This window comes from Miniopterus schreibersii, assembly GCF_964146895.1.
Source record: "Miniopterus schreibersii genome assembly, chromosome: 7".
Taxonomy (NCBI): Eukaryota; Metazoa; Chordata; class Mammalia; order Chiroptera; family Miniopteridae; genus Miniopterus; species Miniopterus schreibersii.
Genome location: NC_138108.1, coordinates 11,770,777 through 11,793,193, shown reverse-complemented (window position 1 = coordinate 11,793,193; position 22,417 = coordinate 11,770,777). Strand labels below are relative to the sequence as shown.

Here is a 22,417-nt window from a genome sequence, read left to right as displayed (position 1 = left end):
CAGGGGCTCCCATCCTGATCCGATTTCCCATTATCCCCCACCTGAACCTGACCTTCATCCCTCCAGGCACCTGCTTCTCTTTCTGTAACATGGATGTAGAGCTAGAAGGAAAGTGGGAGTGGGAGTCATTCAGCCCAGCAGAAGAGGGCATGGAATTTTCCTTTTGTAAGAGGGCTTCCATCATCTCTGGAGCCTTGCTGACAGCTGCGAAGTTTCATTTCGCATCTAATTCAACTCTCTTGTGCTGTAATTTAAGTGGAGAGTTGAAGAGCTTGTCCACAAACAACTTCTTTGTAGGACCTCTTTTTGGTCCTTTTGTCATGTTGGGGTTCTCTACGTTACAGCCTCCTCTGTTGTTAGAGTGTGATCCTCCATCATCGGCCCTCATCCCCCTGTGGAGTCAAGTTTAGCTTGGAGGGTCCAATGAGGCCCCATCTCATTCTGCCACACTTATGGCAAATTAGATTTTCTCCCGCATTTTGCATGCACCCACCCACACACCCTCCTACCACCTTACTGGCTTCTTTCCTAGAAATCCCTCCTTACTTCATCTCTCACTCAATTTCTCAGACATCCAACACGCTGACGTGGGCCTTGTACCATCTTTCAAAGAGCCCAGAGATCCAGGCCGCCTTGCATGAGGAAGTGGTGGCTGTGGTGCCAGCTGGGCAAGTGCCCAAGCACAAGGACTTTGCCCACATGCCCCTACTCAAAGCTGTGCTTAAGGAGACCCTGCGGTAAGCTGCTGTTTCCGGGAGCATAAGGCCTGTGTGTGGAGGTTGACTCAGAGACAGGAGTGGGAAGTGGGGACTGGTGGGCTGAGGTTAGGGCCAAGGGTGAGATGGAGGGAAGGGCCTGGGGGACCAGAGAGGTGGGGTTGAAGAGGTGGGCACTCTTTCCCTCCTTGGATCCAGAGGCAGGCCTGCATTTTCTTTTCCCTGCAGTCTCTACCCTGTGGTCCCCATAAATTCCCGGGTAATCGTGGAAAAAGAAATTGAAGTTGGTGGTTTCCTCTTCCCCAAGAATGTGAGTGGGGTTAGAGAGCTGGGGTCCCCAGGGGTGCCCCACACCCTAAGCTAATGTGCTGCCCATTCTTCCTCTGAAGACCCAGTTTGTGCTCTGCCACTATGTGGTGTCCCGGGACCCTAGCATCTTCCCTGAGCCAGAAAGCTTCCAGCCTCGTCGCTGGCTGAAGAAGAGTCAGCCTGATACCCTTGGGGTCCAACACCCATTTGGCTCTGTGCCCTTTGGCTATGGGGTCCGGGGTTGCCTGGGCCGCAGGATTGCAGAGTTGGAGATGCAGCTGCTGCTGGCAAGGGTGAGTGGGGTGAGGCAGGAGGTGTGTGGGCCAGGGAGGGGTAAAGGAGGCCTTGGGGAGGAGAGTGGGAGCATGCAGAGGAGGGCAGCAGGTGAAGATCATGGACTTTAACCACCTCATATGCACTGTACCTTCCAGCTGATCCAGCAGTATGAGGTGGTCCTGGCCCCTGAGACGGGGGAGGTGAAGAGTGTGGCACGAATTGTCCTGGTTCCTCATAAGAACGTGGGCTTGCGTTTCCTGCAGAGAATGTGCTGAGCTGGTACCCTGCCATCCTGAGGCTTGTCCTAGAGGCCCCGGCCCTCACACAGTGATTCCTGGCCCACTGCTATGTCTCAGATAAGGAGGAGAAAAGGGGGGCTGCTAGATACCAAAGGTTGGAGAAACTCAGTGCACTTCCCATGAGCTTTTGCTGTTTTTATCATTTTGCTCATCTCCCTCTTAGATAAAAGGCCAAATCCTTGACATATTGCTATCTTTGGGGAAATATAGAATAAAGGGGCATTTATTGATAATTGGAGACCTTGGTCATTCTTTTGATGATCCAGCATCTGAACCCTCTCCCCACTTAGGAATCTTGGTGGGAGGCAAAGCCGCCTCCCTCCATGGAAATGAGAACATCATATGCATTCCCAGATCTCACAGAGAGGCCTTGGCTTTACCTGGAATTGTATGAGGTCCTGCCTGAACAAGAGCTGCAGAGATACTTCCAGGCACTGAGAATAATACCCTCTTTTGAACAGAAAGTGCTTAGATATAGGAACTACAAGTTGCTACACAAATTTTTGGAAGAGTCACAGGAATGACTTCTAAGACATCACCAGGGCACTGACCAGCCTGGGGAGCACCACATTCGCCACACTCAGGAGAATGAGAGCTGGGAAGCTCTCACTACAGCTATTGGCCCTAGAGCTATTCCATGTCTCCCAGGTCTATACTGGAAAAAGAAAAAGATTCCCTCCCTCCCCACTCCTGCCTCTTAATACTCATGAAACCAGTAGTCCCTGGACTTGAACCTCTCTACTAATGCCTCCAGAAAGATCAGGAGCAGCAGAAGCATGGCCTCTGCCTCACAACCACCTTACAAATCTCTCTCACATACATCTGAGAGTCACACTTAGAACTCTAGTTGCAAGAGAGTCTGGGGATTATAGTTTTTAGCTTTCAAAACTCTTTAGTAGAGAAAGTCAACTAGAAAGAAAGTGGGTTTGCATTGAGATCCAATGTACCACATCACAAGCCTGAGAAGTCAGTGAGTCCCAACTTCATAGAGTCCCAGTCCCAGTTGTTCTGCTGAGTCATAGAAAACAAACGTTGAGTTTCTTACATCTGTGGGGATTTGAGTTTGAGCCCATTAAAAAAGCTTGTAATTGTCCTGACTAAAATCCTTAGCACTCAGGCAAATTTCAAGGTCCTAACTGGGGCTTAGAAGACTCATGTTCTGGTATCTTACCCTCCATACTCCCAACTCCTCCTCCCCATTCAGATACTCTTTCCACAGCTGAGCCCAAATTCCTTGTATTTCCCTAAGCATATTATGCTCTTTCTGGCCTCAATACTTCGTACTTAATGTCCCCTCTCCTTGGAACATTGTCTTCACAAAGTGTCATGTAATCCCAGAGAACTTACTTTTCCTTAGGACTCACCTCATGTCACTGCCTCTGCAAAGCCTTCCCTCACCTCTCTGGGTGAGTGTGAGCACTTCCTTTTGTGCTTTTCCCTGTCTTCTTCCTCTTACAGAGCTGAGCACTCAGTTTGTTCACCTTGTTGTAGACATGACTGTCACCGCAACCAGCTGTGAACCCCATGGAGGGCACAAATCAAGCTCCTTTCAGTTTGTTTCCCAGTGTCTAACTCTGTGTCTAGCACTTAGGAGGTGATTAATATATGTTTGTTGCATGAGAAGAGACCAGAACTGGAGGAAGGAAAGGGAAGGACAGGGATGGATATGAACTTTCCATATTGAGAAGAGAAACCTGGAGATAATTGGAAGGAATTCCTGATTATAAAGGCATGGATCTTAACCCTACCTGTGTAGGGGTTTCCCTGTGAGAGCTCCTTGTAAATGCAGAGGATTGGGGCTGGAGTCAGAGGGTGCCAGGATCCCTGTCACAATGTCAACCAAAGCAGACTTCTGCCTTTCCCAGTGTGTTGCTCTTTTAGACCACCAAAGGTGAGCTGCCCAAGTCACATGAACCCCTCAGTGCTGGCACTTGGGTGGGGGAATGTTGTTGTGATGTGGCTTGGAATTGGGGTTTTTGTAGCATCTATCCAAGAGTGTCAACATTCATGATCTACAGCTCAGTTAATGAATATATAGGATAATTTCCCATTAAAATCTATGAAGATCTTGTATATCCATGGATAGAATATTATTCAGTCATAAAAAAAGGAATGAAGTACTGATTCATGCTACATTATGGACGAACCTTGAGAATATTATGCTAATGAAAAAAACAGACACAAAAGACCACATCTTTTAATTAAATTTACTGGGGTGACATTGGTTAATAGGATTATATAGGTTTCAAGTGTAGATGTCTATAACACATAATCTGTATATTGCATTGTGTGCCCACCACCTGAAGTCAAATCATCTGTCACCATACATTTGGAAAAGGCTACATCTTGTATGATTCTTTTTACATGAAATGTACAGAATAGGCAAATCCATAGGGTAAAAAAGTAAATTAATAGTTGCCAGAAGCCTGGGGGAAGGGAGAATGAGGAGTGATTGTTAATGAATATGGAGTTTCTTTTGGATGATGACTATGGTCTGAAAGTAGATAAAGATAACAGTTGCACAACTTTGTGAATGTATTAAATACCACTAAATTGTACACTCTGAAAGAATGAATTTAATGTGAATTATACCTCAATTGGAAGAAATCTATGAAGATGAGTTTGTAGAAATAGCTGCCAATGGAAGCAATTCCTCTAGAGGCACCCCGGGAAATTTCGAGGTGGCTCTGTTCTGTTGGGCATAACCTATAGGGCCTAAAATCCAGTCTTCAATCGGAAATCTGAAACGCAGAGCCAAAACAAGAGCTAAGCAGGCTGGTGAAGTAGTAATGTCCTTGTGAGGATTAATTAAAGAGTAGGCGAGGTGTAGGCACAGCTTCAGAGGCCCCCCCCAAAGCCTTGCCATCAGTGACAAGTGAGCATTGTGTCCTACAAGATGTAAGAGCCAAAGAGCTATTAGCTATGAAACCTTGCCCACGGACATGGCTCTAAGAAGAAGACAGTCAAAGACTTCTACCCCAACAGAGGAAAACAAAATACAACGTGGCCAAAGAGGTTTTCTCTTTATACTAGAGGTTCTTTTTTTAATTTAACTTTTACAAGATTTTTATTGAAATATATAATATGCCTGCAGAACAGTGCATATACACCATATGTGTGCATGAAGTTCATTTGCTTATCCTGGGGGTTGGAAATGGCCTCTGCCAGTTTATATTCCAGCATGATGCCTGGATGAGACTGTCTGATGTAAGTGAAATAATTACTTTCTTTGACAGGATGGATGTGATGTAATAGTGTGGGCTCTTTCCTTTGTACCTTTCTCTCTGGAGGGTGAAAAACACCAGCTCTGGTTTGAGGTTTGGCACAAAGCCCATCAGTGGCCAGTACGAGGCACACGTCCAACACTTTATGGTTTTGTTATAAATAAAAGATGAAAAAGACATTTCAGTGGAATAACACTGTGCACAAAAGAAAAGCCACTTGCAGTGTTTGCCAATCACAGGTTTTCCTTCAAGTCTTTGAACTCAGAAAGTGCAGGGATCTTGCCACAAGTTCAGGTCAAATAACTAGCATTTTCTGAGTGAAACTTTTAAAACCTAAGTTCATGGGCTGTCCTTTTCTTTTTGTTTCCTCTATCGTTCATCCTTAGTGGCCTGAACACAGGGCCATCACTGGGGACTGAGAGCACTGTTTGCAGGTGAGAGCTGAGGACAGAATGGAGGGAGGCCCCGTTCTAACAGGCAGCTCTGCAAATAACTGCTGCTCCCTGGTGCCCCCAGCAGCCCTGAAATGACAATGCAGGGGGAGTAGGAGGGCAGTGGCAACATTGTGGGAACCACTAACGTGGTTCCCATCCAGAAGAACAGCTGGGGCTCCCAGGAGCTCGGAAGAATCCAGAGCCCCTGACTAAACCCATGGGCTGAGGGCTCGCAGCCCCACTGGGGCCAGTCACAACCCAGGTGGGGGAAGGTCATGTGGGAGGACATGGAGCGGGGGGCCTTAGGGCAATCCCGGTGCCTCTGGTTCAGGGACCTCTAGGCTTGACTCAGCTGTTCTCCTTAATTTCATCATTCCATAGTGCACTGGGCATTCCTGAGAGCTTCTGGGAGCATAGGCAGGGCAAGGGCATTTAGGGAGGGCTGGAGAGGCCTGTGAGGAAAAAAGAAGGGAAGCCAATAACTAAATGACCTCGGAGGGGAGGCAGTGTTTCCAGCAGGGGAACCTCAGTCTTGCCATTCATTGCCAAGCAGGTGAAATTTGCGCCCCACCCTCTGCCAAACACTCCCAGGAAAAAGTCTGAGATCACATCAGATCTTCTGAGATGAGTATTTAGAAGCTCCCTCCTTTTAGTTCTTACTGAGCAGGGAAATTCAATTCAACAAAGGTTTATTAACTTGCTTCCTTCTAGTAGTGGAATTCTGAGCAGGTGGGAACTGAATTGTGAGAGGGCAGGTTAATCTCCCCAGAGCACCTGAAGTCATGTCACACCTCCCTTGCCTTTCCCCTGGCCTCTTGTACCCTTCTTCTGATGGCTCTAGGACATCAACTGAGAATGGTGGTGGCCCCATGGTGAGTCCTGACACTTGTAGTTTTCATGGTGCTGCTCAGCTATGAGCTGGGCCACTCGCATACTCAGGGTGCCCCAGTCTGAGATCTGGGAGCCCAGAAAGATGGAAGGGCTGGTGCTGAGGCCAATGGCCCAGGGCAGAGCCTACCTGAACCAGAGTCGAACCAGCTAATGGGGGTGGGGGAAGATGAAGGCCGATGCCCGCTCCCTTCATTGGCTTTGGGTGTGGAGGGTGGCCTGGGAGTAGGACTCGGAAATTCTCAGGCACTGAGGGCCTCAATGCCAGCAGGGCTGAGCACCAGGGCCTGAAGGATGTCGGAGAGGGACACCACGCCCAGGAGATGCTGGCTCTCATCCACTAGCACCAACCGGTGTACCTGTGGGCCCACAGAAGTTCAGTCAGGGGACAGGGCCATGTGGCTATGGCAGCCAGTGGGGTTGGCATCAAGAATCAGGGGCAACAACTGGACATAACTGGGGGAGCAAGAGAGTGTCCCTTAGAAACCAATTGAGGTTCTGACCTCTCTGGGGTGATGAGCTGGCTGTGGCCCATAGCCTGAGGGCCCCATGAACAGGACCAGTTGCAGACCAGTGTGGACACCAAGAGGTTGGCCGTGAAATAGGACAGGGCAGGTGTGTCCTATGTATAGGAAGAGCTGGAGTAGTTCATGGGAAGCATTGAACCATATGTGATGGGAACATGTATGAAGGGCGTAGGGTACCTGCTCCCGGACAATCCGGTCGATGACTTCCCCCAAGTTCTCTTTGGGCTGGCAGGAAAGGACTCCCTCCAGGCACAGCGTCCTCTGCCTCAGTGCTTCTCCCACACTCATGTCTAGGTGGTTGTAGGTATGCTGGGCAGCCAGGTGCTGGGCAGGGAGGGAAGTATTGCTCTTAGTCGCCCCTTCAGCCAGGCTATAGTCCAGTGGATATGGCCCCCTACACACTTGAAAAGGCTCCCCTGGTCCACAGATGCCTCTGATTCTCACACCCACAGCCTCCCTGCAGTACCCTCAGCTCCGTTCCCCACAGATACTTACAATCACGTCAAAGCGGGAGTAGAGGCCCACGACCTGACCTACAGGGGTGGCAGGTGGGGTGACAGAAAGACAAGGAAGAGGTTCAGATCAGAACCAGGATGCCATGCAAAGGCTGGACGTTCCCTACCCCCACCCACCCTCAGACTACTGGCTTTATAATGAAGCATCAGGTGGTCACTATATGAACCCACAGACCAACAGCATCATGGAGAGAGAGACAACCTGACATCATGCCTCCTGATGTGACACAATATGAGCACATCGAGTCACCTATGAAATAGGCCAGCCTGAATCTGATAGAGCCTTAAATCTAATTTACAGGAAACAGGAACAGAGGAACAGGTAAAGGCCACCTGTAGAAAGCAAACAGGCAGACCTGGAGGTGGGTGGGACATTCTATAGGACAACTGACCCAGGTTCTTCATCCCCAATGTCAGAAAAATTAAATGGGGAGGGAGCTGTTTTAGATTAAAAGAGATTTAAAGGACAAAAGAAGCAGGTGCAAAGTATAGCCCTTAATCCTGGTCTGAACAAATCAACTGTAAAACAATATATATATTCTTGGGGAAAGTGGGGAAGTGAGAATGAGAATTGGATATTAGATAATATTAATAAATTATTTATAGTTTTTTAAGGTGATATAGGAAATATTTTAAGGGATGCAGACTGAAATGTTTAGGTGTGAAATGATATGATGTCTATAATCTATTTTAAATTACTTCAGCAAAAGAAAAGGAAAGAAAAATAACTGATTATGGCAATATGTTAACAGTAGTTTTCCAGACAATGGATATGTGGGGCTCATTATACAGTTTCTCTACCATTTTCATACATTTGAAATTTTTCATAATAAAAAATAAATTACAACGCTTCTTGATATCTAGCTTCATTATCGCAAATTTAACTTTGAAATCATTACAACCATGGTTTACCAAAGCAGTGGTCTTGTAATTCCTCTGACCCTTTCTCAGAGCAAGAAATTGATGTCTGACGGGGTCAGTCCCATGACCCATTTTAGGATGAATTAAAATGAAAAACCTCATCTACGTTTCCCTCATTATGATCATTAGATTGCACATAATCCTTTAAAATCATCCTGTGAAATCAGAGGGCGAGTATTGCTAAGATGCCCACTCTACACATGAGGAAATAGGCACAGGGAGGCTAAGTAACTGGTCCAAGGCTCAAAGCCAGCAGAGACTTCTATTCCAGGCTCCCCCCTGGGCCCTGAGCTGATGCTACGCAGACCTCTGCCCCTCCCTGCCACCCGCCCCCTTGAGCCCTGTCCTGGGTGGGTACCATTTTCGTTGATCACAGGCAGCGCAGACACGCGCCGGTCCACGAAGATGTCCAGGGCGGTGAGGATGGGTGCCGTTTCAAGCACCACGGCCAAGTCTCGGAATGTGCCGATGCCCAAATCTTGGATGGTTCGGGAGAGGAATGAGGGCCGGGGCAGCAGAGTGCCCTGGGTGAGTTGGGGACAGATGGTGCCATCAGAATGAGCAGCCTCCAGGGCTCCCAGCTGCCCCCTTCCTAACGATCCTGGTCCCCCCTAGGCTCACAAAGATGTGCAGGAACTTGAGTAGCCGCTTGTGTGTGATGATGTGGAGCACGTCGCCTGAGACCGGGTCCAGGACGGGCAGGCGGTGGATCCGGTTCTTGATGAGGGTATAGACGGCTTCGAACAGGCTAGGGGTGGAAACAGCCTGAGGCAGCCTGGGGAGAGACACCCTTCATCCCAGCCCCTAGATGGGAGAATGGGGTGCTGAGGCTGCCTTGTGGGCCCCCAAGATGCGCAGTTGAGTTTAGAACTGAGGGGTGAGGAAGGGGACTGTGTAGAGCAAGGAGGCTCAGGTGGGTGGTTGGGGATGCTTACCTGTCATTGGGAGAGATGGAGACCAGAGGCTTGATGCAGCCTTGAAGGTAGATCTCTGCAGAAAAAGCCAGAGTGGCCAAGGGAACTGGCTACCCTGCCTTACCGCACAGCCCACCAGAGGGCATCCCCTCCCTTGGGCCCCCTGGGCTTCCTGTCACCCTTCCTCTGCTTCCTCTAGGAATCCCACTGCCTGTCCTCTCCCTCAGGCCTTTGGCCCATGCTCACCCACACACCCTCAGCCCATTTCCAGGTCCCCTCTGCCTGCTCACCCCTCCAGGTCTCAATCTTATGTTCTTCAATCTCATAGATCTGGACCTAGAGACATAGACAGGGCTGCAGAAGTCAGGCATGGGGCCCCCAAGCACCGGGCTCCCTGAACTCCCCAGGTGGGTGCCCACAGGACTCCCAGCCCGTTCCTCACCAGGGGGGACCTGTAATAGCGATGCAGCACCAAGATGAAGTCTGTGATGGTCAGCATCCCTGCGGGGTTGGGGGGTACAGGGGCGTCAGCCTGGGGCCTTGTGGTGGGAGGCAGGTTGAGGGGTCAGACTCCCCTTCTAGGCCCTCCAGAGTCTTAGTACTGAGCCAACAGTGGGAATCATGGGAAGAGGGGAGCAGAGCAGCCCCTCCTGTGCCTGAGAAATGGGATTCTTCCTTTTCCCTCCAATTTCCTCCCCCTCCCCCCTTTTCTAGTCTCCTAATTTCTTCCTTTCCCTTTTCTCTTTTCCTACCTGGCATCCGGGACCTGGAACCCTGAGCAGTAGAGCTAGAGGGGTCAGCTGGTTCCAAATCCTCCACAGATGGGAAAATTGAATGCAGAACCACCTCACCAGTCCCTCCTCCGAGGGACCCTCCCCCACCACCTCTGGTCTCCAGCCCTCCTCACCCACAAAGCTCTGCTTCTTGCTGTCCCATAGAGGTGCTGCCCGGACACCGTTGGCCACCAGGGCGAAGAAGGCCTTCTTGATCTGAAGACCAGGGAGAACAGTTGAGAGTGAGTCTCTCACTGCCCCTTGGTGACACCCTGTCCCAACCAGGGTCCTCTTCTATGGGGCCTTCTCACAGGTCCTGCTCCGCAGGAGCTAGCCAGCCTTTCTCATGTCAGCGCACACCAGACTTAATCCCTGTCGGGAACATTTGCTACAGAGATAAGGCTGCTGGTGGCCAGAAGCACCAAGGTGACCCCTCATCAGGCACACCAGGGTGTAAAAAATGAACTGTGTTTCCACTCAGAAATCCTGTGTGTACAGACACACACAGTATAATTTTGTGAATGTAAGTACTAGAGGTAGAATTATTTACATAGCATTTACAAAATATTTTTATGTAAATAAATTTTACATTGACTCATTTTGGCCTCAGCCTAAGCAATGCTATCTAAACGTGCTGGTTGTATTTCTAATACATATATTAAAATAAATATAAAACTACTAATACAAATATATTCATTCACATGTCACTAGAATCAAATCGTGCACTGTGGACGACACATATTCTGTGTTTTGGGAAACGCTGCTTTACTGTACGTGATAAGAACGGAATGATAGGCATTTCGCAGCTCAGCCTAATGGAAGAACAGGGACCAGAGCTCATCCTAGTTATCTGTACCCAGAATCCCCTGCTCTGGTCCTAAGCCATTCTGCAATATCTTACAATAGTTCAGGGTTTGCAAAGTGCTCCTACCTATCCTGCATTGTTTCAGGAGTCCTTTGAAACTTGTAGGGCAAAGCAGGCATTCCTACCCCCATTTTAGAGATGAGAGAGGTAATGTGGCAGACCCAAGATCCTACAGATCCTAAGTGGCAAAGCTGTGATGACACTTAGGGGTTTCTCACAGAGAGCAGTGGTCCTCCCCATCCTGGTATCCATGGTGCTAAGAAGGAGCTTGGAAGGGGACACACAGGGAGGCCTGGCCTGGCTAGTGTCCTGGAGGGTGTGAGTGGTGGCGCGACCCCGTGAGGATGAAGGTGGGCAGAGCTGTGGCCTCACCTCCAGCGTGGTGTCGAAGATGACCAGCTTGGAGCTGGTTGCCATGGCATCGTAGCAGGTGTGTTTCTGCATGAAGTGCATGTAGACCTGGGACCCCGGCTTCTGCAGCTCATCATCCAAGCCCTGCTTGGGTAACGGGGCCTGGAGGGATGGGCACGGGGCAGGCCTCTCTTCCACCAGGCTGAGCTCAGACCTGCAGGCTGCTGCTGCTGGGAACTCTTTGCCCAGCTCCAGATCGCCTGTGCTGGAGCCAGTGGCCGAGGCTGCACACTCGGAAGGGAGGATGTCCGAGGGAGCAGCCTGGGCCAAGGGTGTGGCCTTGGGGAATGTGGCCTCCAGCCCAATGGACTCAGCAGCTGCCCTGGACTGGGGACCTGTTTAGTGGGGAGAAGACAGTAATTCCATCATCCAACATACTTTATTATCTGCTGTCTCAGTTTATCCTCACAGCAGCCTTGGGAAGCCTGGATGTTGTGGGCCCCATTTTGCAGATGAGAAAGCTGAGTCTCAGGGAGTCACACAAGATAGTGGCTCTGTCCTGAGTAACCCATATTGGGTCCCTGGCTCTACAATGTGGTGGTCCCCTTCCGTGTAGCGAGACTGAGGCTACAAGATGAGGGTTGGGTCCAAGTCTGTGTTATGGAAAAATCAAGGGCAGAGCCCAGGCCCCAGGCTCTGGGACTTCCCACTGTGTCTCCCCACCCCCGTCCCCCTTAGAACTGGTCTTGGCCTCACCTTCCCCCAGAACTGGCAGGTCCTCTTCCTCCACAGCCTCCTGCCTTGTCCATCTTGAGGCCTTGGCCCCCCGTTTCCCATGCCTTCTTTCTGAGCCGGTGGTCATGGCGGGTGATGGCCATGAAGTGCCATCTCCTTGCTCTAGGAAGCTCATCTCTGGAAGGGGGCCCGTTTGGTTAATAGGGAGTAACATAACAGAATCAATGAAAATGTTAAGAGTAACTTCGAATATTCGCAAGCTTTCAAAGGGCTTTTCCCCAACATTTTCTCATTCAAACCTCATAACAATCTTCTAAGGGAGGCATTACTACCATTCCTGGTTTACTAACAACCAGAGATTAGAGAGGTTAAACAGTTTGCCACAAATCACACGGCTAATAAGTGGTAAAGTCAGAACCAGGGTCTAAGTCTTCAGACTATAGATCCACCTTCTCTTTCTATGCCAGAGGAAGGAGCAGGTGAGGAAAAGGAGGAAGAGACACAGAGAAATAAAAAGGGAAATGGGAGGAAGACAAAGCCAGGCTAGTGGAGTGGAGGAGCCTGGGGGCCCCGGAAAAAGAGGCCAGGCCGCCAGGAGGAACCGGCCCACCTACCTTGACACTCAGGTCCCAGGAGGCTGCTCCAGGATGGGGTCTGTGGGGAGGAGAGTGTCCGAAGGAGTGGGGAGCACCCTGTGTTCCGGAACGCAGGCCTCCCTTCCCACAGTGCGCAAGCGAGCGCACACACGCCTCACAAACACATATACACATGGACATTCACCCCACAAACACACGCACCCACACACGAATACTTACACACACTCAGAGACACACAAACTCAACCATTCCCAGGCACAGAATCACGTAAACTCACTTACACAAAGAAAATATACACACAGACACCCACATGCTCGCATACACAGAGAAAATCCAGGTCAAAGACACACACGCACGTACACACACATTCATACGGTGTGCTGTGTCCCCCCTCACGGCCTCCCTGGCAGGAACCTCCGTACAGCGCGGGCCATCCAGACCTTCCGAGAGCAAGTGCTAGACACTGTGGCTGGGCAGCACTATTCTGGGCCTGGCCCCTGGCACCCCGCCCTCCCCGATCAGTTTCTCTCTGGGTGTCAGGCAGCGGGGAGGGAGAGGTCTACCCGCTCAGCTGCTCCAGCCCAGCAGCCTGGGGGCAGGGTGGGGAGGAAAGGGGCAACTTGGAATCTTGATGTCTGGTCCTGGGCCACCTCCTGGATCTCGGAGAACAAGCAGGAAGGACCCTGCTGTGGGGGAGGTGGCTTGGGCAATGTGGGGGCACTGGGGCTAGGAGGTGGGCTCTGTGTCCTGGGTTCCTCCTTTGAGGGTCTCTCTCATTTTTGTCAGGCACCAAATGAGTGAAAATGGAGGTGAGTTGAGCTTAACTTTCTTCCTTGTACGAACTTCAGTCGTGGGTGGTGCTGGACTTAGAAAGAGAGGTTGGGGATACGGGGTTTGTGGGTGGTATCCAGAGAGTGGCCAATATTTGTCCAGATATCCCCATTTGAGTCCCGGGAGCCCGTTCCTCCCTCTCTGGTGGAGGATTGGGATGGTTCTGGCAGGTGGGAGCCTGTGATGATCGGCAATGGGCTTGGTGTGCAATGGGCTTGAGGGCTTGGGACCTACACTTGTCCACAGGGTGAGAGTCACCTGTTTCTACCTGTGGTTTGGAGGTAAGTCCAGGTGTGCAGCAGCCCCAGTCCCCTCATCCTGCTGTGTTTCCTGTCTCTACATCTTCTGATGCCAACAGGATCCCAGCCTGGCTCTGGTGGCTGCCCACCCCCTTCCCCAACATTCTTGGGGCCTGAGTCAAGGTCCAAATTAGGAAAGCTGACCCAGCGGCTCTAGCTCCTCTGTCTCTGCCCCTCCCTTCCTCTTTTTCTTTCAGCCTCTTTCATCTCACCTCTGGCCCTGGAGTGGACACTTGGTAATGGATTACTGGATGTCTTGCTGAATTCGTTGAATATATATTTTCCATCATCCTTCAAAGCCCCTGTCCTGCCTGGGGAGGCAGGGGTGAAGAACACAGCAGGGAGGGACTTTGCCCATCCGTGTGTGTCTTGGACAGTGCAGAGGTAAATGCAGCTCTCCTTCCACAGGATCCCTGTCTGGTCTCAGATGATCGAACTTCTAAGGCACAGCTAATAGAACACCACAAAAAGTAGAAAGATCAAGTGGACCGTCCCTGGAGATGTGTGATGCATTGGACCTGGAAAACCCCCACCCCCTCATGCTCCCCAGGCCACCCTCACAGACAAGCCAGATACACACCAGCTCCCACCATTGCCTTCCCCTGCAATACTCCATTGTCAGACATGGTCCACCTACAGGGCCAGTAGCAGGGGCTCCTTTTAAGAAAGTCTTCCGTGATTGCATCACCCTCGCTGCACTGGTTTGATAGTGAGTGTTCTGTGGACATATCTCTGTGTGCACTGGTCTGGCATTTATGTAATGAATCACATGCAAATATCTTTTATTTCTTAAGTAAACAGTGGGCCCCTTGATGACCAAATTTGCTGACTGGATGTGATGGAAAGCCTGTTTAGGGGTCAGATGGACCTGATTAAAATTTATGCTCTGCTGTTGGCTGGCCATATTCCCTTGGCAAGCATTGCTCACTTTCTCCAAGCTTGTTTCCACAAATGTAAAATGAGGCTAAAACATTAGGTGGCAGAGACTGCCAGTTGCCTCCCAATATCTATTTTCCTCTTCTTCCTTTAGTAATAGAATCACTTGAATTTTAGCTGGAATGGCTGGCTATCATAAACACAACTTCTCAATCACCCTTTAAACTAAATATGGCCTTGTGACTAAATTTGGCCAAGGCAACGTGAGTGGAGGTGATGTGAGCAACTTCTAGATTAGGCCTTAAAAGAAAGAAATATGAGTTCCTCTCTTCCTTTTCTCCTTCTGTTGACTGGAATGCTAATGTGATGGCAGGAGCTAGAGCAGCTATCTTGTACCCAAGATGAAAGATGTTTATTAAGGGTTTCAGAGTCACCTTACCATGTTTGGACTATCTATAGACTATTATAAGAAAGAAATAGAAACTGTCTTGTTTAAGTCATTTAAATTGGGTCTTCATTACAACAGCCAAACTTGTATACTAACTAATGCAGACTTTGGTATCTGGAAGGGGTACTGCTTTAAAGGGCTAAAACAAGTGTCATTGGTGTAGAGACTGGATCAGATAGCAAAGAAAAATATTGTATGCTGGTAAGCTGGTGACCATTGTTAGGTTACAGCAAAACATATGGCACGTATGTCATCTATGATCCCCTGAAAGGTAAAGCATATGCTAACACTCATGGAAACTGGACAGAAACACTGAGATTGTTGGTGTGTATGGTCTGCTGCTTGCTGCTACAAGCAAAGTCCTACAAGATAGATGCACTCAGGCTAGTTCTAAGAGGTATTTGGAAGGAGGCAGGCTTATCAAGGGCTATACCTGTGGTCCCAAATCTTTCTCAAGCACACCCTGTTCAGCAAACAGTGCAAGCTGGCTCAGTGGGCAGAATAAGGGAGTTTCCTTCACAGTCAAGCATATTTGTTTCAGATGCCTCTAGACAGCTACCAGCAGTGAGAAAAAGACTAGGAAGTACACTAAATCCAGAGTATTCAAGCACAAAACTTACGTCTATATGAGACCATTGGCTGTGGTTACTCAAATAAGGAATCTTACCAGAAGACTGGTAAGATTTTGAGGGTGTTGTATTCACAAAGAAACCACAAACCTGGTCAGAACACCCTGGTTTGGCACCTCCACCCCCAGTTGTTCCCACTTCCCCCAAATCTGCACCGGCAGGAAGAGGGCTATGCAAGTTGTTAAGGTCTGCAAGAAGGCACACATATTCTTCAGTGCAGCTGCAGAGGATATTGGGTAAGGAAAAGCTTCCCAGGAGGTAATGCCAGAGGCCACAGGGGAGGGAAGACAGGGGAGATTCTCCCACACAGCAGAAGCAGGAGCAGGCAGATGAGCTGCCCGACTTACTCCACAGCTAGGAAGTGGCTTTGTAGTTCCTGCCCAAATGGATTTAGTAACTGGTAAGACCCAGTGACAGCCAGGTATTTGCAATTTTTTCTTGTTGAGTGGATTTTGTTTTTTAATTTTTAATTTTTTTTCCAATTACAATTTACATTCAATATTAGTTTCAGGTGTACAGCATAGTGGTTAGACAGTCATATACTTTACAAAGTATCCCCCCTGATATTTCCAGTACCCCTGGCCCCATACATGGTTTTTACAATATTATTGACTATATTCCCTGTGCTGTACTTTATATCCCTGTGACTGTTCTGTAACAGCCAATCTGCACTTCTCAATCCCTTCACCTTTTTCATCTGTCCCCCACCCTCCTCCCCTCTGGAAACCCTCAGTCTGTTCTCTGTATCTATGAGTCTGTTTCTGTTTTGTTTGTTCATTTATGTTGTTCTTTAGACTCCGCATAAGTGAAATCATATGGTACTTGTCTTTCTCTGACTGACTTATTTCATTTAGTGTGATACCCTCTAGGTCCCTCCATGCTGTTTGTTGCAAATGGTAAGATTTCGTTCTTTTTCATGGGTGAGTAATATTCTATTGTATATATGTACCACAGCTTTTTTATCCTTGAGTGGGTGTCTTAGTTGAGTTTATCCCTTTCCTCCTCCACTGTTGTCTGTGGGGAAAGGCAGGAATGATATTGCCTGCCTTTTGGTTTACAAGTCACTAGACCATGAGGCTCTCATCCACACCTGGTCTCCCAGAGATCCTGGGCTCTGAGCTGGTCCTGTGGATGGAATCCGGCCTTCCCTCCTTTTGAGGGGCGCTAAATGTGTTCTTTGTAAGAGGTGGATAGATGTTGGACTCTAGCAGAGTAATTAATACCCATTTTCCTTTTCTTCTTCCTCTACTAGTAAATCCCCACAATTTTAGCTGGGAGTAAGATTTTATTTCCCAGCTTCCTTTGCAGATAGGATGGTCATGTGACTAAGTTTGGCCAATGAGATCTGAGCAGCAATGTTATATGCAACCTTTAAGGGTGCCCTTAGAAGGAAGGGGTTGATGTCCCCCTTCCTACTGACTGGAAAGTGCAGGTTGAACATGATGGAACCTCCCACTCCTGTGCTGGCCTGCTCACCTCTGGGGTGTTATGTTATAAAGAGAAATAAACTTCTATCTTGTTTAAGCCACAGACAAATGGAACCTTTTGCTCCTCTCTAACTAACGGCCTTACTCGGCAGGATCAGTGCAGGGTTAGAGATTAGAAGTGTATAGAACGATGCTTCACGTTTATGCAGTGCTTAATATCTACCAGACACCGCAAAACATGTTGTGTGCAGAATCCCATGTAATCCCTCACAATCCTATGTGGTAAATACTTTTATTATTATAATTTTACAGATAAAAAAATCAGGTCCCAAAGAGATTAAGTAACTTGATTGAAATATCAAAGCTGGTGAGATGGAGCCAACTCAAACCCAGTGTTACTGGACTTTAGTGTCATACTTTAACCACTAAGCTTCATGTAAATAAAGCACAAGCCTGGCATGTAGTATGTGCTCAATAAATAGCTTCTAAAATGATTGCCTTGCCATCTGCTTCTAGTCCTCTTAGACCTCCAGCTATGAGGCTCCAAAGGTGGGCAGGCGCAAGGAGGGGGCTCTTTACTAGTCATCTCATGGTGGCATCAAAGGTGGGACAGCTCCAGCTGGGGACAGACACCAGCATTGCTCAACACTAAAATTATAGCAATTTTCTAGTTGTAAAGAAGGAGCTCTCTGCCTCACCCTAGCCCTTTACCTCTCAGAGCTCCCACACCTGCCCTTGCTGCCATCCCAGCCCACCCATCCTCTTTGACAGGGCAAATCAGCAGAAAGTACTGGCTTTGGTTGGGAAACAAATACTCCTTAGGTGTTTGGTTTGAGTTTCTGGTCATGGTATCTTATTTCTTGAAACCTTATTTCTTGGCTTGCTCTCAAAACAAGATGTGATAAGAACACGGTGCCCTGACACGAGGGTGAGTTTGGCTGCCATCTCTGGATAGTTTATTTGTCTGGGGTCGGGATCCTCTTTAAATGTATTTTTATATTAGAGAAAGGAAAACAGCTTGAGGAGGCCGAGAGAGTAACCTGGATGAGACCCCTTACTGATATGTCGTCATAAATGGTGTCCCCTGTGCCAGAGTGGTTGGGAGACTGTGAAAGCAGCTGTTATGTCATTTACCCAGACACTCCAAGCCCCATCCTGTGTGTGGCTGACACCAAGCAGCATCTATGCCAGTGTCCCAAGGACCTAGACAGACATTACTGAGCCCTTTTCTGCGGGCTGTTGGAGATTGAAGTGGACAGATGGTGCTTTTATCTATCCAGTATCCATTTTACCCTCTCTTGGCAGCCCCCCAAGTGTTCTTTCAGGGAACTACAGTTCCTCCAATCTCAGAGTACATGGTTTTCCAAGAAGCTTAAATATGGGTTCCAGGAAATATACCTCTGATTCAGACTTATTCCATCAGCACAGCATATTCCCCTGGCCACAGGGGTGGGGGTGGGGGTTTGAGGGGGGTGGGGGTGGCATTGATCTAATTAGTCCCAAAGGGGTGAATCCTGGACTTTTGTTGGAGCTAATGAGAACTTTCCCCCCTGGATTTGGACCTGTGAGATGTAAGTGTGGAGATCCTGCTACCTTGCAGGGTGGAGCTGTCTAGAATGAAGACAAAACAGAGGGCAAAAGACCACAATATGATGAGAAAGACCAGGTCCCCATGACATTCACTGAACCCCAGATCAAACTGTACCTGAAGACCTACCACCCCTGGGTTTTTCAGTTACATTAACCAATAGAATCTTTTCTGTTTAATGCAGCTTGAAATGAATCTTCTGGCACCTACAGTTGAAAGAGTTCTGACATCAGAGCTAAAGAAACAAGACCTAACACCTTCAAAGGCTTCTGGGGGTGGTGTTCAGTCCCCGCACTTTCCCCAGAAAAAGCGCAGGAAAAGGTGGTCTCTAGGTATTGTTGGGCATCAATAAGGGGCTCAGAACTGCTGCTGCTACCTTAGTACTTGAAGTTGGCACTGGAGGAGATCTGAACTAAGAATCAAAGTAAAATATATCAGAACCCCTGGAGTAAATCAACTGGAACCAGCCCAGCCTGCCCCTGGATGCCCTGTTCAGTGAACCAATAAATCTCCATCTTCTTTAAACCAATTTGAATTGAGTTTTCTATTACTTGTGCCTGAAATCATCCTGACTGATGCAGCCTGCACTCTGAGAAATTTAATCTCAGTTAGTTCAGGATCTCCTCAGTTCTCCTGGGGTTGTGTCTAAGTTCCTGAGTACTTATATAAGTCTAAGATTTGGGGAGTGAGAGTAGGTACTTGGTCCTGATGTCTTTTCTTCTGTCTCTTACTTATGATTCCTAGTGTATCTAGTTATTTTCAACTATATGCTGGATATTGTTAGAATAGTTTGTGACTTTAGAAGCGGTAATTTCCCCAGAGAACATGTATGTTTGCTTCAGCTGGGCACCTATGGTCATTAATGATTTGGGACCACCTTAAGTCAAGTTCAAGGTCTGATACTCCCTGAGCCATTCAAATGAGGAAAATCTTGACTGCAAATCAATCTGGGTAGCATGCAAACTCAAGTGGACATCTGTCCCAAGAAGTCCTAGTTCACCTAGTGGCCACAGAGAACCTTTGAGAAGAGTCTAGGCCTCAACAGAGCTCCTGCTCTGCTCAGCTAAGAGACATTCCCTCACTAGCTGAGTGACATTCAACAAAGCATTTGTTTTCTCTGAGCCTTGATTTCCACATCCCTAAAATGGCTAAAAGAGTGCTGAGAGGAAAATTTATAGCACTAAATACATTAGAAAAGGGGGAAAGAGGAAGGTAGGAAAGATATTTTATAGTGATACAGAAAGATATTCAGGATACATTGTTAAATAGAAAAAGCAAAATGCAGAGCAGTGGACATAGAATGCCACCTTTTGTATAAAAAAAGGGGACTAGAATATGCATTTGTATGTCTCTATTCTGCACAAAGAAACACTGGCAGGGTACATGAAGCAATAGAAGTGGTTATCCTGAGGATTTATAATGGAGTGAACTGCTTGGCCTCTCTCACTGCATCTTGTTCAAGCCTGCTTTCTTCCCATTACCTTTAGGCTAATAGCTTCTGCTTAATCTTGCATATAGACATGCTAGTCATTTGAGGAATTCTGCTTGCAGCTTAAGGAGATAAGGGAAGTATATATTGTTTATCAAAGATTGGCAGGAACCTAAGACTGGAGTCACATGACTAGCACAATATTTCTCGGACCCCTGCTGACACCCAGATGTCTGTGGTTGTCAATCATCTCTTGCCCCTCCCATTTCCCCTTCCCTTGACATAAAAGAAGCCTGAACTCTGTACTTTCTTAAGATGGATTTGAGGCACCAGGAAGTCTCCCCCCTTCTCAGTTGGCGCCTTCTCAATCAATAAACCTTTCTTTACTCCAAACACTGACGTTTTGAGTTTTGATCTTTCAACGCATCAGACACATGGACTTTAGACCAGTAACAGATTGGCAGAAGATGGCCTGGGGAATGGGGAGGTAAGAGAGTGAGGTAGATGAGAAGAAGGTGAGAGTATGATTTATTATATTGCCCTGATTTTTTGGACCTTAAAATGTGCAACTCATTCAAAATAACAAAACATTTTTTAAAATATAAAGTATAAAAGTAAAAACAAAAATGATGCATAATCTTCCTACCAGATAATCCCTGTTGACATCTTAAAATAATAATACACACACATTGTTACAAAATTCCAAAGCAGTATACAGAGGAGCAAAACTGAAAAGTGAGCCTCCCTTTCCCATTGTCCTTAAGGTAGCCCCCTCCTAACAGTTTCTTGTGTTTCTTCCAGAAATTTACCTTTTACAGTATTTATCCTGGTGCACTGTTCTAATTTTCTTCGTGAACAGTATGTCTTGACCTCTATCAGTATATGTAGAGAGTTTATATTTTATGGTAGTTGCTATAATGTAGATAATTTTTTCCCTATTGATGGACATTTGGGTTGTTTTGGGGTTTAATTTTTTTTTTTTTTTACTATTATCAGTAATGTGCTGATGGGCCATCTTGTTTAAACATCTTGAAATAATGAATTCACTTTGAACTTTTAGATGAGGTAAAAAAGGCATTCTGTAGAAAACAATAGTCTCTCATGATGCTACATTTCTTTTCCCCAAATATTTTAAAATATATAAATATATTTTGTAAAGAGGGAGAGAGGGAATATGAATGAATCTAATCTTCAACTCCCACCCAATAGTGGAGGCCCCAAGAGAAGGTGGTGCTGGAATGAAATGTTGCCTTTGAATACCAGCCAGTTGGTCTCTAATTGCTATTCGCCCAGAGAGATAAAGCGCCTTGCCCCTAGCCAGGCTGGGATGCAGCTCGCCCTGTGCCCACACAGAGCTCTTTCTCCTGAGCAGCCCCGCCCCCCCTCGGTCCTTCCATCTGTCGGTAGAATTACCCCATCTCTGAAGCCGTCACTTCTCAGGTCTCGCTGTGGCTCCTTCTGGATGGTCTGAAGGCTGCTTTGAATCTGCTCCTTAGGGTCTGCTGCCCTCTTCTGGCCATAAGGATTCACCACAATTGTTACAGGACTGCCTCATCCATTCCCCTCTACTGTCACATGGGGAAACTGAGGCAGCAAGTGAGGAAGTGACTTGCTTAAGAACACAAAGCAAATCAGCTCCTCAAACCAGAACATAGGCCTTCCGACCTTCCTTCTAGCACTGCTCCCAGCATACCTGGGAGTGGAGGGAGTTGGAGGGAGTGAAGAAGACATAGGACATGTCAGATTGGACTCCCAGGCTGGGGAATCCGCCTTCCACACATACCCCAGGAACTCTCTGGAGCAGGTGACCCCTGGATTGAAAGGAACAAATGAGGGCTGAACGCTGCTGTGCTTTGGGCAGTGGGCCTGTCATCTTCTCTGGGCCTCTTCAATTCCCCCCTTAGAGCATGGGTGGGTCTAATAATGACCTCGGCATAGGCCATGCTTCCCCAAAATCCATCATTTGCAGGCCCCTTTGTGGACTTTGCTATATTCACGCACCACCCGGACTATAATTTACCGAATACTTTTCTTTAGGTTGTCTCATTTTAAATGTAAAGATCCCAGGAAATGCATCGCCTTCCCCTGGGTGACACTGTGTGGATGCACCTGGCTGCCTAGGAATTGCCCTGGAGTCCTGTTTCTTCATCTAGTGCAAGAAGACTTGATCCTCACTCTGAGTTCTTGCTTAAAAAAACAAGCACCCCTAGGAAATGAGAACCTGGTAACCTTCAGGTCCTCACCTTGCTGTGTGTCTTCATGATGCTACTCAGTCCTCGTTACAGTTCTAGGGGGTGGGTGTTATCTGGATGGGAAATCAAGGCACGGACAGGCTAGCTACTTGCTCAAGGTCCCCCAGCTGCTAAGGGGTTGAGCTGAATTTGGCCCCACCCTATTTCCAACACCAGTGCATGTAATCTTGCTTGTCCTTTGAAATTAAAAGTAAATGATGCAAAGCTATAGTTACGAGACAAGGACGGGGGCAGCATCTGTGCTGTGGAGGGATTTGTTGTGCAGGAGGAAGACAGACAGTAGACATATGAGTAG

The 22,417-nt window shown here is 47.9% G+C and overlaps 2 protein-coding genes across 3 annotated transcripts in view; one reads left to right on the top strand and one right to left on the bottom strand.

Annotated features, from left to right (window-relative positions):
• CYP27A1 (cytochrome P450 family 27 subfamily A member 1) overlaps positions 1–1,838 on the top strand; it is a 32,472-nt gene extending 30,634 nt beyond the window's left edge. Inside the window, exons 6-9 of the mRNA XM_081143202.1 lie at positions 571–737; positions 945–1,026; positions 1,106–1,318; positions 1,457–1,838. Of these exons, the coding sequence (XP_080999328.1) occupies positions 571–737; positions 945–1,026; positions 1,106–1,318; positions 1,457–1,576 (582 nt within the window). The 3' untranslated portion in view covers positions 1,577–1,838. The remainder of the gene's footprint in view (positions 1–570; positions 738–944; positions 1,027–1,105; positions 1,319–1,456) is intronic.
• A 1,943-nt stretch (positions 1,839–3,781) lies between these two features.
• Positions 3,782–12,769, bottom strand: PRKAG3 (protein kinase AMP-activated non-catalytic subunit gamma 3). 2 transcript variants are annotated; one of them, XM_081143204.1, is made up of 14 exons: positions 12,704–12,769; positions 12,362–12,401; positions 11,769–11,924; positions 11,034–11,407; positions 9,931–10,012; positions 9,466–9,524; positions 9,314–9,359; positions 9,045–9,099; positions 8,731–8,857; positions 8,468–8,633; positions 7,169–7,206; positions 6,851–6,997; positions 6,277–6,505; positions 3,782–5,710 (listed from the first exon to the last, which is right to left on the bottom strand). In XM_081143204.1, the coding sequence occupies exons 1-13, from the start codon at positions 12,713–12,715 to the stop codon at positions 6,389–6,391; spliced, it is 1,419 nt and encodes a 472-aa protein (XP_080999330.1). In that variant the 5' UTR covers positions 12,716–12,769; the 3' UTR covers positions 3,782–5,710; positions 6,277–6,388. The 2 variants fall into 2 exon arrangements, with proteins under 2 accessions (XP_080999330.1, XP_080999329.1); XM_081143203.1 differs by lacking the exons at positions 3,782–5,710; positions 6,277–6,505 and having other exon boundaries at positions 6,555–6,997.
• Positions 12,770–22,417: the final 9,648 nt, after the last annotated feature.

What these genes read in the sequence shown, in the direction of transcription:
- PRKAG3 (XM_081143203.1), bottom strand. An exon ending in CCTGGGACCTGAGTGTCAAG is followed by an intron (nt 11,925 to 12,361) that starts GTAGGTGGGCCG and finishes GCCCCCTTCCAG; the next exon opens with AGATGAGCTTCCTAGAGCAA. An exon ending in TCTTCGACACCACGCTGGAG is followed by an intron (nt 10,013 to 11,033) that starts GTGAGGCCACAG and finishes CCTGGTCTTCAG; the next exon opens with ATCAAGAAGGCCTTCTTCGC.